The 16,115-nt window shown below is 40.7% G+C and overlaps 1 protein-coding gene across 1 annotated transcript in view; it reads left to right on the forward strand.

Annotated features, from left to right (window-relative positions):
- The first annotated feature begins 212 nt into the window (after window positions 1-212).
- ARHGAP18 (Rho GTPase activating protein 18) overlaps window positions 213-16,115 on the forward strand; it is a 188,689-nt gene continuing 172,786 nt past the window's right edge. The window contains exon 1 of the mRNA XM_027601476.1: window positions 213-551. Coding sequence (XP_027457277.1) covers window positions 508-551 — 44 coding nt within the window. The 5' untranslated portion in view covers window positions 213-507. The remainder of the gene's footprint in view (window positions 552-16,115) is intronic.

A 16,115-nucleotide genomic window follows, 5' to 3' on the forward strand; every position in this document is an offset into this window, starting at 1 on the left:
ATCAAGAAGACAAGTCACCGGCTGAAAGGCCCTAGCCGCGCCGGGGACAGCCGAGCATGCTCAGTAGCCGGGCCGCTTCCTGAGCTCCCCGCGAGCTCCAGCTTGCCCTGGGCTCCGGGAAGCGCCGGGGCTGTGCCGCAGCTGGTCCTCGTTCCTGGAAAGCTGCTCTCTGCCCAGTAACGTGCGGCTTTAGGATCGTCAGCTGTGGCCGCGCAGCCCCGGGCTCCCCGGGCCGCACTCCGCCTGCTCAGCGCGGGGCTCGTGCTCAGCACCCCCGGTGTGCACGTTGCAGCCCGGTGCTTCTAGCAGCTGCTGAGTGATGGAGCCGAAATGACAGGCTTGTGGTTAACCGTGAAGGGCGAGTGAGAGCCTCTTGTCTTCTGAGCCTGAGAGAGGAGGTGTGTCGCGGGAGAAAGGACCCTGGGAAGATTCTTGCAGCCGCTCCAATCTTCGCTTCCTTCTTGACTTCTTGTCACTCTGGCATTCCCGGCTCTTGACTTGGGAAGGATGGTTACAGTTGTAACGAAGCTGGTGTTCTGCTTTCACTTCAGGTAAGGAGGGCTCCTTTTGCATGCTTTTCTCTTTTCATTGCTTTTGCTAGCGCTGAAGTCCACAGCTGGGAAAGGTTTTGTAACTATTAGCCTTGTTCTCACGCACGGAGACTGAAAAACAGGACTTTTTGTGTGATTTAAAAATCCTTGCAGGGATGAAGTTGAAGTAAGCAATAGTGTTCTTTATTACCTCTGTTATTCTTAACCCTGTCCCCGACCTGCTTGGTAAAGTTTAGGTCTCTATTTACAAGATGAGGTTAAAAGTACTTAAAAAAAATTCCTGGCATATTCTAAGGAAAGATACTTTATACCCTATAGGCAAATGGATATCATAATTGGCAGTCTTTTCGAAATGATTGATTTCACTTACAGCCCAGAGAGAATAATAAAATTCAACATCAACCTTGCTCAGCATTGAACTTCAACTGACTAGAAAGGTAACGTTCATACTACGGGTATCTGGTTATTTGTAAAAACAAATTTCAGGGTTTAACTCCCGAGAGATCAATAGGAGTCCCCAAATTAAAAGAAAAAAAAATTAGCACCCCTCATATCCTTTGGGTCTTGAGCAGGATAGCTTCTCCACAGAGGCATCAGCTAAAAAGTAAACATGTAAATCAACTTCGTGGTTGCATATTAATATTTCTGATGAAAGCTGGAGTCAACATCTTCAGATGGATCTTCACATAAAAGAAAAAGGCTTTCAGAACCTAGAGTATTCAAATAAATGTAAACTCTGCACTACCAAGAAATTGTCCAAAATGACATGTAATAGTGGCTACAGTTTCCATTACTGTTAATTCAGCTGGAGGTTTTGAAAGGATCACTTTTCCAAGTAAACCCCAACCTACTAAGCAAGAGTAGGTCTACAAGTATTCCCTAACATTTAGCGATTGTAATCAAATGGGGCAAAAAGAAATGTTTTCTTTCTAATCAGCTGTTAGATTTATTTCCTCAATTTAAAGATAAACTTATTAATAACAACTCATTTAAAAACAGTATGTTATTTCTCTAAGACAGCAAAGGATCCAAACTGAAAAAAATATAACTCCTGCAGTGATGAAGGAAAAAGATAAGGAAATACTTAATGGAAATACTTGACTGGAAAAAAGTTAGAATTTCTGGACAGATTATTGCTTTTAAGGCCTTTTTATTTATTTGGGGAGGCTTGATGTTTAGTCATTTATATTTAAGTTTTTATGTTCAAGTACGATTAACATACAGTGTTATATTAGTTTCAGGTGTACAATATAGTGATTCCACAATTCTACACAGGACTCAGCGCTCAATATGATAAGTGTCTTAATCTCCACCTATTTCATCCATTCTCTTCCTCCCCTAAAGCCTTCGTTTTTTTTAAATTTTATTTTATTATGTTAGCATACAATACATCACCAGTTTTCGATGCAGTAATCCACGATTCATTGTTTTCGTACAACCCCCAGTTAAAGCCTTCTTTTTTTTTTTAACATAACAGGTATTTGTGATCCATTCACTTGTGGGCCCATTTAACTATGAATAAGTGAACAACTTCTAGTAAGAAAGGGTGAGGGATCAAGGTTGCCCAGACCTAAAAATTCCTATCTCTAGTTTATTTTGTAGGGACTGGAACCAACTACCTTGAGTTCAACAGGCTTTGTTCTACAGAAAGGATAAAGTTCTTTAAAGTCTCGTTACTAGCTTGGGAACTGGGAGAAATCCATTCCTTCCTCCCTTTTCTCGTGTAAATATTCTGGCTCTATACATTCCTGACACCCTGAGTTCTGAACTCTCGGCTGACCTGTGGCAAGACAAAAGCTGCCAGGGACTCTGAGGTTAATAGTCTGGCCTCTGATTTTTACAGGTTCATACTACCTGAACACAAACCCAGCTGTCCCTCAGTGGAATTAACAGAAGAAGCACCTTTTTCAGAAGCTCCAAAAGACCCGGGGTTCTACTGAGAAAAACTATCATCTGAGGCCTGCCTCTGCTCGTTCTTGGTCTCTTTCTGTGGAATGGTTTCTGAGAGGTGCTTTTTTCCCTTACCTAATTAGTAGTGATCATTCCGGTTCTAGTTAGACATAAAGTTTGTTCTAATACTAAGAACTACTCTCAGCCATCACCTAGAAGGGAGTCTTAATGATCAGTTGGAAGAAGAAGAAAACAGGAAACAAAGTTATTCTACATTTGGATGTTAGGTAGGCCATTCGGTTCCTTCTCTCCCCTCCCCTGTCATCCAACTATGACAAATCATGACACATGATGAGGATTCCAGTGCAACTCTTTATTTCCCTTTAGAAGAGTTGAGGATGGTGGTGGGGCCATCACAGCCTTTGTTACTAACCTGTCCCCGTCTCACTACCCACTGTTCATGGTTCTTCCATATCCGATAGAAAACAGGTAGGATGTCACAAACACCCTCAGTTTGTGAAGGAAACACTTGAAATATAATGAATTTCATTTTTCCTCTTAACAATCAAATAGTACTAGAACTTTAGTCCTAATAGGTATAGATCTTTTCCAGTCTTTTCCTTTATTAAATAAGAACTGTCTGCTCTATTTCTGCCACTGTTTTGGAGATAGGCTCAAGTAGTTTTAGGATTCGAACCCAGTTCAGCTGCAATATGTTGATTCTCAAAACCTAGATCTGGATAAATCCCATATATTTTCAAGAGAGGAGGTACATGATCAGAAATGTTTCCATTTTAATAATTACATAGAACTTTCTCAGCTATCCCTCCCATCAGATTGTTTGTAGCAGTCTAAAAAGAGCTAATCAGCTATGTTTATGGCATGAAAGGTGTCAGTCACTGATTGCCTTTGATTTAATAAACGAGTTTTCCATTAATTAGGGCAACTCTTGGGTTTTAGCAATTTAAGGAAAAGATAACTGTACCCATACAGAACTAGAAATTCTCAAGTATTAACTGGAGTCTAGGCAAAAAGCCAGACATCAAACTAGTTGATCTATTTATGTCCAAAATCCCAGGGATTCTGGGCCTATTTCAAGGGCATACTTAGCTTTTAGCCCAGCCAGCAACTTTCAGATTGTCACTTCTAGGAACTTAATTTGGGAATACAAAGACATCCTAAGGTTTGAGGATGAGCCTGGTTTTGTATCTCTGTGACATCGTTTTTTGCTGAAGAGCTCAACAATGGGAGGATAAGAGTACAAATCCAGTTTGAATCTGAATATCTGCATTTTTTGGAACATATCTACGTTCCACTCCCTCCTTTATCTTGAAGTGTCTTGCATTATCGTGTTTGAATGTTTTGGTTATATCACATGTAAAAAAAAAAATGTAAGCCATTGCAGAGTTAACCTGGTGAATCTCTTAGTTCAGTTCCCAGGAGCCCCCCGTAAAAGCATACGAAGGAACAATGATAACTCAATCCTCACTTTCTGCTTCTACTTCAGTATATCACACAATCTGGCAACGGTGATGTCATGGTGTGCTGAGAAAGAAAATGCGCAATCTTAATAGCTTCCTCAAACACAACATAAACTTGAAGGCAATGTGCAATAAAATCTTGCCAGCTGATAACCCCTACCCCTTACCAAAAGTTCATTGTGCATCTATATGACTAGCTCTGTGGTGATATTCAGGACAGATGTTTGAACAAGACGAATAAGTTTCCTGTTCTCAAAGGGCTTATAATATGGTGCAAGGGGATGGTGGTTCCTAAGGAAAAAAATATCAGGTCCTTGTAAGTGCTGTTCTTCACAGGCCAAGAAATAGTATGGAATGTGTCTTCTGGTAGGGCACTCAGGTAAGCCCTCTCTGAAGAGATAATATTTGATTCAGGACCAGTGTGGAGGTGAAGTCTGAGGACATGTTCCTGGTTGCTTGGTTTGTTCTAGAGACAGCTGTAAAGCAGTGTGGCTGGGCAGAGAAAGGCATTGGGGAGGGAGAGAGTTAGGGAAAGGTGTGCCGGTGGAAGGGGGTGAGGGTGGGTAGGAATTAGGGACAGGTGTTGGGGGGAGGGGTAAATTAGGAGCTAAGATCAGAGGGATAGGCCAGGGCCAGGTGGATGGGTCTTGTGGAGAATGAATTCTTTGAGTGCAGTGAACCTACTGGAGGACTCTACATTTGAAGGGAGCATTATGGCTGCTAAAGGGAGAAGGCACCGTAGGGCCAGAGAGAAAGCTGGAAGATGTGTTGCAGACAGGAGGTGTCAGTGACTTGAGCTAAGGAGGTGTGGAGGTGAAGCCAGCATGAATAGACTTTCTTTCCTCTGCAAGTTACATTTTATTTCTGATTACAGAAGTAACGTAGTTTTGTTATAGAAAACCTAAAAAATACACAGAAATGTCCCCAAAGATATTAAATCATAATCCTACCACCCAAGCTTAATCTCTGTACTATTTTTGGTAGCTGTCCTATAGAAAACTTAGAAAATACAGGGACCTGTTCCCAAAAGAAATGAAATATTCCACAATCTTACCACTCAATTTTACATGTAATATTTTTGATATCTATCGTGTGAATCCTTTTTAAAGCCAATATATTATTTTTAGGAAACTAGTTTATTCTGGATATTCTGATAAAACATCTTTAGGTTTAAATAAACTACAAAATGTCTGCCCTAAATCTGAATGAAATGATTAGTTTATGTGCCATAGAGTCAGTCCCTTCTTTTTTCATTAAATATTTCACTGTACCCCAGATGCTCTATGATCTCTGGTGAATGCTGTCTTAATAAACCATTCCCTCCCAGGGTGCCTGGGTGGCTGAGTTGGTTAAGCATCCAATTCTTAGTTTTGGCTCAAATGGTGATCTCTGGGTCATGAGATTGAGCCCAGCTTTGGGCTCCTTGCTCAGTAGAGAGTCTGAGCAAGGAGCAATCTCTCTCTCTCTCCCTCCCCCCCCACCCTCCCCCCTTGTTCTGCCCCTCCCGCGTGTTCACTTGCTCTCAAATAATCTTAAAAAATAAACCATCCCTTCCCATGTCCCAAACCAATACCATGACATCCCTTGGGGTTAGGAAGGCCAAATTTGACCCTTTGACCTTAGATGTAAGTTGTGCTGTTCACTGTCCCTGCTTTTGAGAAGACGTGGGCACTAGAAACCTCTGTCTGTTTCTGGAATCTTTTCACTAATAGTAGCCCAGTGAGTTTGGTAGGCCTGGCCTGCCGTGGCCTGGGCCAAGAGTAATCTTGCAGCTGAGAGGACCAAACATTTATTTTTCTAGGTTTTTGTTGATAGGCCTTCACTTTCCAGAGGTACTTAGTGGTAGGGGGGCAATCTGGCAGTAGTCTTCTATGCTTCCCTAAAAATGTGACCATTTCACCCCTTACGCTGGTTTCAACATGCATTACATTTTATAGGCGCATCATATATTGGTTACTGTTAAAAATATTAGAAGTTTGCTTTGTGTTTTTAAGCTTTCAGAGTGGTTTCATATGAATTACACGATTAAACGTTTGAGACTACACTTTATCTTTCCCCAAGTATCTGAAGTTCAACATACCCACAACAGAATAGGGTCTATCTTTGTATTCCAAGCTTTCTTGCTTCTCTTCTCCTGCTCTGTGTCCTGACTCAGGTAAAAGTCTCCCAAATGAGAAAGGAGAGAAATCTTCCTTAGCTCTTCCTTCCCCATCTAATAGGAAAGAATATCTATGCAAATTCAGAAAAGGCTCTCAATTTTTTTTCTCCTATCCATTCTACTGGTCACTGTTTTGGTAGTCAACTTCTTTCATTGGGTCCATTAAGCCTGCTCCTGCAATACTCCCCTCTCTGGGCCTCTGTGCTACAGCAAGAGTGATTTATTGGGGCTTTTTACCTTTAAGTGTTTGATCACGGCAGTTTCCAGATTATATGGTACAATGTCATATGTTTGGATAATCTCTGAACTTCTCAGGCATAAAGTACATCTCAATTTGCCTTCATTTTTTTTTTTTTTAATCTCCTTTTTCTCACCAGTTTACCCTTATGGTCCAGCTATGTTGATTTTTCTTTGTTTCCTGAATGTTTAATCTTGAGCTTTTTGCCTCAGCACCCACCGTTCCCTCTACCTGGAATATGTTTCTCCTTGTTCTCCAAGTGGCATAGTCCTGTTCATTCCCGCTGGTCCAGACCTAGTGCTGTTTCTTAGCTTCTTCGGGGGTTGCCAGTCATCTCTACTATATTCCCAGAGCAATTTGATCAATTTTAAAGTATTTTTTTTAAGGGGCCGCTCAATAAATGACAATTTATTCATTTCATGTTATACAATATTTATTCTGTGCCTTCCATGTGCCTGATACTACATTAGTTCTTGAAGATTCAAGGATGAATAAAATATGGACTTGCCCTCTATGAATGTACAGCCTAATGGCAAGACACCTACAAAGACAGGTCATGATGGGAGAGAAGGGGGATGCTGTTTGGGGTCATTATTACTGCTATTACACAGTTTGGCCTGTCTTTGGACCACATTTCTTTCTCTAGCCCTGTGGGTTCATTACACAATTAGTTCACTTAACCCTGAAACCATGAGCTGAGGTCCATGAATTATTGGGTCAGGTAGTGTGACTTAATGGAACCAAACTGTCATGACTGGAACAACAGTATAGTATCAGATGTCTCGCTGGAATTCTTTTTACATTCTAATATCCCTCTACTAATAGTCCTATCAGATCTGTTTTTCACTCTATGCATTGGGAATATTATTTTTTTAATGGACTTTTTTTTTTTTTTGGCACTTCTAAATTCAAAACAAAATTGAGAAGATCCTTAGGGACATTTCCCATGTACTCCCTGCCCCCACACAGGCATAGCCTCTGCCATTATCAACATCCCTCACCATAGTAGGACATTTGTTACAATTGTTGAACCTACATTGACACATTGACATCACCCAGAGTCCATAGTTTACTTTAGGGTTCACTCTTGGTTTCCTACATTCTATGGGTTTGGACAAATCTATGATGCATGCATCTCAAGGTATAGTATCTTACACAGTAGCTTAACTGCCCTAAAAGTCCCCTATGCTCTGTTGATTCATCTACCGTCTCCCCTAATCCCTGGCAACACATCTTTTTACTGTCTCCATCATTTTGCCTTTTCCACACTGTCCTATAGTTAGAATCCCACAGCATGTAGTTTTTCCAGATTGGCTTCATTCATTTAGTAATATGCATTTGTTTTCCCATTGCCTTTTCATGACATAATAGCTCATTCTTTGGAGCACTGAATAATATTTCATTGTCTGGCTCTATCACATGGCATTGTTTCTAATTTCTATTTCTTCTTCTGTTGGATTTGGGTTTATGGGGGTAGGGCTTTGATGTTTGGTTCCAGGCACACAGAATGCACCTAATTAGTATTTCTGTGAGAATAAGTTATAAATGAGACACACCACTTTTTCTTTCTCTCCTTTTCTTTATAGTCTGTTCTCCTTCGCCTGGAAGCAGCTTCCAGATTGGATAAGTTTGTGCTTATGGGAGAATGTGCATTTTTGGGTAAGGGATGGTATGTTTTCATTCCTCTCCACACCCCTCTCCCCCAACAAGTCTGCCATTATTTCTTAAACTCAGGGGTCAGCAAACTATAGCCCTTGGGCCAAATCTGGCCTGACAGCTGTTTTTGTAAATAAAGTTTTATTGGAACACAGCCACACCCATCATTTATGCATTGTGAATGGCAGAGTTGAGTGGCTGTGATGGAGACCATATGGCCCCGGGCTGAAAACCTTTACTATCTGGGTCTTTATAGCAAAAGTTTGCTGACCTCTGTCCTAACCCAGGGAAGGAGCTGGAGGCTGAGCTCAAGGTGGCCAGAGTGATTGCTTATAGAAATATGTCTGAGGTAGCAGCTGTTAGTCCTTTTAGGGAGAAATAAATTTCTGAGATTTGTTTTAATTTGCGTGTCGAATAAAGAAACCATAAAAGAAAATCTGCTGAAAGGTCTGGTTGCTTTGTTTTAGTAATTATAAGACAAATGAATTTGGCCTAACTCATTTTTTAATTAAACAGCTATTTTCAAACTTGAACATGAATTAGAATCACCTGGAGGGCTTGTTAAACTGCAGTGTGTACCCCTCCTCCAGCGAGGTTCTAATTCAGTAGGTCTGGGTGGTAATCCAGAAGGGGCCTTACGAACGAGTCCCCAATGTTGCCGATGCTGCTGGTCTGGAGGCCACACTTTGGGAACCATTAGTTTAGAACAATGGGTTCTGAGACTTAGCTCTCTGTGTCTCAGAATCACCTAGTAAATTTAAAAACATTTTATTTAAAATAAAACCAAACCTGCTTGGGTCTTGCCCTAGACTTACCAAGTCAGAATCCCCAGTGTTGGTCTGTATTTTTTAAAAAGAATGATTCCAAAGAAAAGTTATTTAGCCGACGTGCTTTTGAAACTATCTTATGGGCTTTGCTGAGTAAGGTGTGTATAAGATTTTTTTGACTAATGAATTTGAAATAACAGATTCAGATTTCATTATATTCTCAGTTTTAAGAAAAACTAAACTGGAATCTGGTTTTGTCTATGTACATTATATTTATCAGTGGACTTCAAAAAAAAACTACACTGTGTTCAATTTGAAAGATAATTTTTTCTTAGCAAACTTGATATGTTTGTAAATTTTCTTTCACTGGGTAAGATTAATTTAAAATCTGTACTTGATGATTCCCTTTTCCTCTTTCCTTGAAAGTGAGGTTTAATTTTGAATGAAGCATGAACAGCTCCTATTCCATCACCTATGGGTTCACAATAGCAAGGTGAAATGTACAAATGCCTGCTAGAAATGGCACGAGAGGTCTTCTTCCTGACTCTTCCTCCTCTGTGTACAAGGAGAACACCTTCTTTAACATCTGGGTAGGTGTTTTTAAAACAATACAGAGCCCTGTTGCTCTATATGCACTTTTGCTCAGAGAACTTGTTTCCCCTCGACCACAATTTCAGCATGCTATAAGGTTGTGTTCATTTTAATTTTGTTGATTGCTATTTGTAATGTTCTGAAGCTGAGTATTATGTCAGAACGCAAATAAGGCAAAGCAACCATGAAATAGTATATGTAGAAGAACCAAGTCTTTGGCACTTTGGCAGCTAATATAGTAACCTCGACCATCATGAGCCATACAAAGAACTCTTAAGCGCTGTGTTTATCAAGGGACAAGCATTTTGGTCATGCTTTTGGTCTGTACTTTTTTCTCTCCCCTCTTTGACCTTAGAAGGATAGGAATAAATACCAAGATTTGGGTTTATAGATCCCCAAATCCACACAACAAAACAGTCATCAATGTCTTAAACTACTTAATTCTATATTATGAAATCATGGTTACTCACATGAAATGTCAGAATATGAGTTTGACAAATGGCTTAATAAGAATAATGTTCTAAAGTATGGAAGAGCTCACTTATTTAGTGCATTTGGATTAATTCAAGTTTCAAGCTGGTTGTCTTGAATCAAAGTTTTCACTTTTTTTCCTTTTCTTTTTTTTTTTTTTTTTTACATTTCCTTAGAAGATTAGAAAGGATATTAGGAAGGTATTGTGAGCTAAGTAGAAATGAAGACTTTTATTTTTTTCCTTTTCATGAACTCATGATTATCACTTGCTTATGCCTCTGTCAGCGCTACAAAGAGGGGCTTTTATTCCTAAGTATTAATTTTTTTTTAAACATTTTATTTATTTATTGGAGTGATACAGAGAGAGAGCTAGAGAGCACAAGTGAGGGAGAAGGAGAAGCAGGCTCCCCACAGAGCAGGGGAGCCCGATGCAGGGCTCGATCCCAGGACCCTGGAATCACAACCTGAGCCGAAGGCAGACGCTTAACGACTGAGCCACACAGGCTCCCCCTAAGTATTAATTTTTATAGCTTCTAGAAAGCAGTAGCACCCAGGGGCGCCTGGGTGGCTCAGTTGCTTAAGCCACTGCCTTCGGCTCAGGTCATGATCCTGGAGTCCCAGGATCGAGTCCCGCATCGGGCTCCCTGCTTGGCAGGGAGTCTGCTTCTCCCTCTGACCCTATCCCCTCTGATGTGCTCTCTCTCTCTCATTCTCTCTCTCTCAAATAAATAAATAAAATCTTTAAAAAAAAAAAAGCAGTAGCACCCAGGAAAACCCCCAAGGAGAATAGTAATTAATTATTCTGTGGTTATTTTAAGCTCCCTCATTGGAAAGGTTAGGACTACTTATTCAACTAGGAGAATTGATTGAAATGGAGACTCTTTCGTAATGATTAAGTGTCTTTTGGTTACCTCATCACTTTTTGCCTGTTTGAATGTCATTTCTCAGGTGGGAATGTTCTAGATTCCTCCCTTATATACAGGCAAGACCAGTGTCAAAGTCATAGCTGAGAGCTCTTGTTTTCAGAGCAAAGTGAAGCACTTCCTGTTGTTTTCTGCATTGCCGTTTGCTCAGAATGTCCTTTAGGTCCATGGTTCCCAATATGAATATGCAGGTGGGACTTATGCTTGGTTTAATGCTCTGCTGTCACAGTCCTGAAATGCTTAATACTCTTTTAAAAAAAGATTTTATTCATTTATTTGACAGAGAGAGAGCAAAAGTAGGGGGAGAGGCAACGGGGGGGGGGGGGGGAGTGGGCTCCCTGCTGAGCAGGGAGCCTGATGTGGGGCTTGATCCCAGGACCCTGAGATCACAGCCCGAGCCGAAGGCAGACACTCAACCGACTGAGCCACCCAGGTGCCCCTGCTTAATACTTTTTGAACAAGGGGCCCTGCATTTTTATTTAGTCCTGGACCCCATAGTAGTGTAGTTAGCCCTGCCCACAGGAACTGTATCTTATTCATCTTTATTTCCCTGCACATTTTTAGCATGGTGCCTCATGCACAAATGAGTAAGTGAATGAGAGCTCCCCTTGTTCTGAGAGCAAAATGACTTAGTTATTGTTGCTTTTTGAATTGCTTATAGGAGTGTGGTTTTGGTCAGCCAGTGGGTTCCCAAAATGAATATTCTTCAGATACAGTGAGGTGGATGCTTGAGCGGTTGGGTAGAAGTGATGGTAGTGAATAAACTTTGAGAGAATACAGATTCTCTGGCTCCACTTCAATTTTCCTGAATCAAACTTTTCTGTGAAGGGAGATCAGGAATCTGTGATTCAAAAAGCTTCTTAGGTACTCTTGCGTCTGTGCATGGAGTATATATGATCTTCTCCCATAGAGCTCTGGAAGGTCTGTAGGTCTGTTCTGCCATGGACATGGGTTTCTGGCTTGTCTAGGTTGTCAAAATAAAAAAGGGCCTGATTCAAGTGACATCAAGTGCAACTTAGGAGACAACAGGGCATGGCCAGGCTAAGAATTAGCATAACATACCCAGGTCCCTGATGATACTTCTATGATACCAACAAGGCTACCATTTTTCTGATTGTTTATGCCTCCTTTGGAAGGGATCTGATGCTTTGTGCAGCTTATGCTTACCAACTCCCAAAGCATGAGGTGAAGGTTGGCCTTACAGTCCACGTTATAGCATAAAGTACCTGCAGCCTGCTGCAGTCACTGCCCTCTCCTCAGGCTTGGGAACATGACATCTACTTCCAAGTGGAAGCAACTAGAGGTCAGTGGAGTATGGAAAGGCCCTATGGTCAGCCTGGTACCTTCATGTGCAGTTTGGATGTGGGCCTTACCAAAACCCCTACAGATTTGAGGGGGCAAGGGGTGGAGCAGAGAGTGTCTAAAGGTAGCTGTGGGTTGGATGTAGGCTTGTCATTTAGAAAGCAATGATCCTGTGCAGGAGGACATCTTACCCAAGTCATGGGCCAGAATGGTGGCAATGATGTACATCCCTTAATGAATGATGGTGCTTCTAAGATGCAAGTCTCTTAATATGTATAGAACCGGGTAACTCTAGACATGCTGGAGAGTGCAAAATTCATGTTGCTGAATGAAAGCATCTAGTCTATGAGAAACACCTCAGAAAGAAGTTTCATGAGGAGAGGTGGAACCATCCTGAAGTGTCACTCACCCAAAGGAAAGTTGTGTCCTTCAAGCGTAGGTATCGTCAGAGCTCAGGAGCAGGCTGCTAACAGCTCAACTCTAAACGATGCCTGGCTGTCCTTGGCTGTGAAGAGAGTTCAGACTAAGGCATAGTTGTTAACCAAGGCAAGAGGAAATTGCTTATAGTGGGTGGAGCCATAGAAAGGACAACAACTAATAGCAATGGATAAAAAAATATTAGAAACAGAAGGTCATTGTTTAACGACTTGCTTGCTTTCATTCATTACTCTAACTATTTTGGGGCATCTTTAATGTGCTGGGCACTACTGGAGACACCAGGACACAGGAATGAGAAGACAGGATTGTTCCTGATGTCCGGGAACCTGAATTTTGGTGGGAAAGAGACACCGTGAATAAACATGTCGGAGTTATGAGTGCTGTGAAGAGGATGCAAATAGTTTTACATGAAAGCTTGTCGAGTTCACACTGGGTGGTCAGGGATGGGGGGAGTCCTCCTCTTCCTTCCTTCGACACCAAATATAATTACTACAGTAACCTGTTAATTTGTCATGGGCTCAGTTTCTTTTTCTTATGAACCACTACCGATTTCACATGCTTGGCCAGGCTATTGAATAGGCTTGGCTGTATGGGATGATTTACGGGGGCTTAGACTGAGGTTAGTGTTGTCTATTATGTCAGTACAAAAATAGCAAGTAGCTATTTCCGATTATTGAATATGTATTAATTGAATGTTAAAGAATGTAGTGTTTCAGGGCGCCTGGCTGGCTCAGTAGGTAGATCATGTGACTCCTGAACTTCCGGGGGGGGGGTGAGTTCAAGCGGCACGTTGGGCATACAGCTTACTTAAAAAAATTATTAAAAAAGAAGAATGTAGGGTTCCCTAATAAATATTTTCTTTCTTTTTATTATAAATGTCTTGCTGACTTGAAAATAAAAACAATGCCAGCAGGTAATGTTTTCTTCTGTTAATATTCAGGTTGACTTGTGGCAGATTACCCCATTGTTTTGTGTTTACAAAAATGAAGAAATCGAGACTGGCCAATGATTAAAGAGGTGACATTTTTACCATTAAATATTTAAATATTATAAAATGAGAGAATATGTGAAATAAATCAACAAGCAAGTTTTATCATATTTTATATCTTTCATATAGATTTAATACATTGTAGATTTTAACAAGTCAGATCATGTGAGATAATTGGTGTGTTTAAATTCTGGGCTTATAGAAAATTTGGGCATTATCAGAATGACTAAATACAGAGTTAATATGCTATATGTATAAGAACAGATATCCTTACACTTTTTGAATTCTGAATTAGATAATATCAAATTTAAACTTTTGTTGAACCAATATTGATAATTGATAATTTTAGAACACCAATTAATTAGAGAATGCAACAGAAAAATCATGAGTAGGTGTACTTTTAAATAAATTTCTAGTTTCACCAGCCAGATGTATGAGGTAAAAATATGTGCTTTAAATTCTGGTGTTTCCAGTATTTTGGACCACCTGATCTAATCACTGTCATCTTAGATGTGAGGAAAACGGGGACTTAGAGAAATGAAACACTTTGCTTTAGGATCTGGGGATTATTTCTCTTTGAAGTATTTACAGAAACTGGTTTCAACCATTTCTAAGTAGTTGTAAACATTCCTGGATTGGGATTCTGGTTGGTTTTTGTTGGTTTTGTTTTGTTTTTTTCCCATACACATCAGCTCTATAAACTTGGGTAAGTTACTTAATTTCTCTAAAGGTTTTAGTTCCTCATCAGTACAGTCTGGAAAATGGTCATGCCCTCCCTGGGGATTGAGTGACACAGTAACCACAAGCATTCGGTGTAATATATTGCATAGAGAAAGAAACTGGGGAAAATTATTATTAAGACAAATCCTTCAAAAACAACCGAAAAAAAAAAAACCAAAACCCAGAAATCCTTATATCAAACAGATCTTTCAAGAAGATGACATTTTTTAAAAGATTTTATTCATTCATTTGACAGAAAGAGAGCACAAGCAGGGGGAACGGCAGACAGAGGGAGAGGGAGAGGCAGACTCCCTGCTGAGCAGGGAGCCCGATGATTTGGGGCTCGATCCGAGGACCCTGGCATCATGACCTGAGCCGAAGGCAGACATTCAACCACTGAGCCACACAGGCACCCAAGAAGATGACGTTTTTAAACAATATATATTGGAAGCACCTAGAATATAGAAGTGTTCCTAGTTATTTCAGATGAAGGAAATCAGCCTCTGTATTAATCTTTTCCTTGAAAATTGAGGTTTAGGGGCGCCTGGGTGGCTCAGTTGGTTAAGCGACTGCCTTCGGCTCAGGTCATGATCCTGGAGTCCCGGGATCGAGTTCCGCGTCGGGCTCCCTGCTCGGCAGGGAGTCTGCTTCTCCCTCTGACCCTCTGACCCTGTGACCCTCTGACCCTCTTCCCTCTCGTGCTCTCTATCTCTCATTCTCTCTCTCAAATAAATAAATAAAATCTTTAAAAAAAAAGAAAATTGAGGTTTAGTTAAATATTCATGCTATAACAGTGTTATTAGCACTTGTACCAAGCAAATGACTTGTTTTGTTTTGCTTTAAATTATAGCTAATACTTAACAGAAATTATATAGCACTTTCTGTATGCCAGGTACATAGAGCAACACATTTAATCCTCACAAACCAATGAGATAGGTATCATCATCCCTATATGACAGACGTTGAAACGTTACCAGAGATGTCAAGTAGAAAGTCTGAGGTCACTTGGCTGGTGGGTGCAGGTGGGGTTTAGACCTACCTGAGCACTAGATCCACTACTCGTATACGTTACACTGTACTGAGTGTACCACGGGAGAAGGATTGCTAGTAGAAAGGCTCCTCCAGTTATTGTACAGATCCAAATTTGAGTGCCAGGATGGGTGCTGATCCAATGAAATATTGGCTTCTGAGAACCCCATTTTATAGGGATACTCCTACAATATTAAAAATGGCTGCCACTTGGGGGCGCCTGGGTAGCTCAGTTATTTGTCTGACTCTTGATTGCTGCTCAGGTCATGATTTCAGGGTCAGGGGATCGAGCACTCACCAGGTTCTGTGCTTAACACCGAGTCTGCTTGTCCCTCTCCCTCGATAATAAATACAATCTTAAAAAAAAATGCCTGCCACTAATTCACTACTTCCATGAATCATAATCTCTACTACAGACTTCATCCATTCTTCTTTCTCCATAATAGCCCCCTGAGATATGATGATGATGATGATAGATACAATGATGCACATTTTACAGATGATGGAAAGGAGTCTGAGTGTAGTGTATAACCTTCCCCAAATCAGAGTTATTTTCCTCCAAAGTCACTGTCATACTTGAGTTTCTATTCTAAATTGTGTGTGTGTGTGTGTGTGTGTGTGTGTGTGTGTATCAGTTCTGTGCCACTAAAACTGTTAATATGATTAAAAACAGTAAAGTCAACAGAATTATGAAGAATGTCCCCCACTATTCTGGAATAAAATCGAATCCCATATTAGCAATTATCTGTGTTTCACCTCCATAGAGTAGTGAATGCCTCATACAGAAAATGAGGGCAGGGCTTTGGACTAGATGGTCTCTTTCCACGCTAAGGCTTTCATCAGCGCCTCAGCAAAAATGAAAATTTAACCGAATATTCCCTTACACAACACTAGATGGCGCACGAGAACAAA

Source organism: Zalophus californianus, chromosome 7, assembly GCF_009762305.2.
Source record: "Zalophus californianus isolate mZalCal1 chromosome 7, mZalCal1.pri.v2, whole genome shotgun sequence".
Lineage (NCBI taxonomy): Eukaryota > Metazoa > Chordata > Mammalia > Carnivora > Otariidae > Zalophus > Zalophus californianus.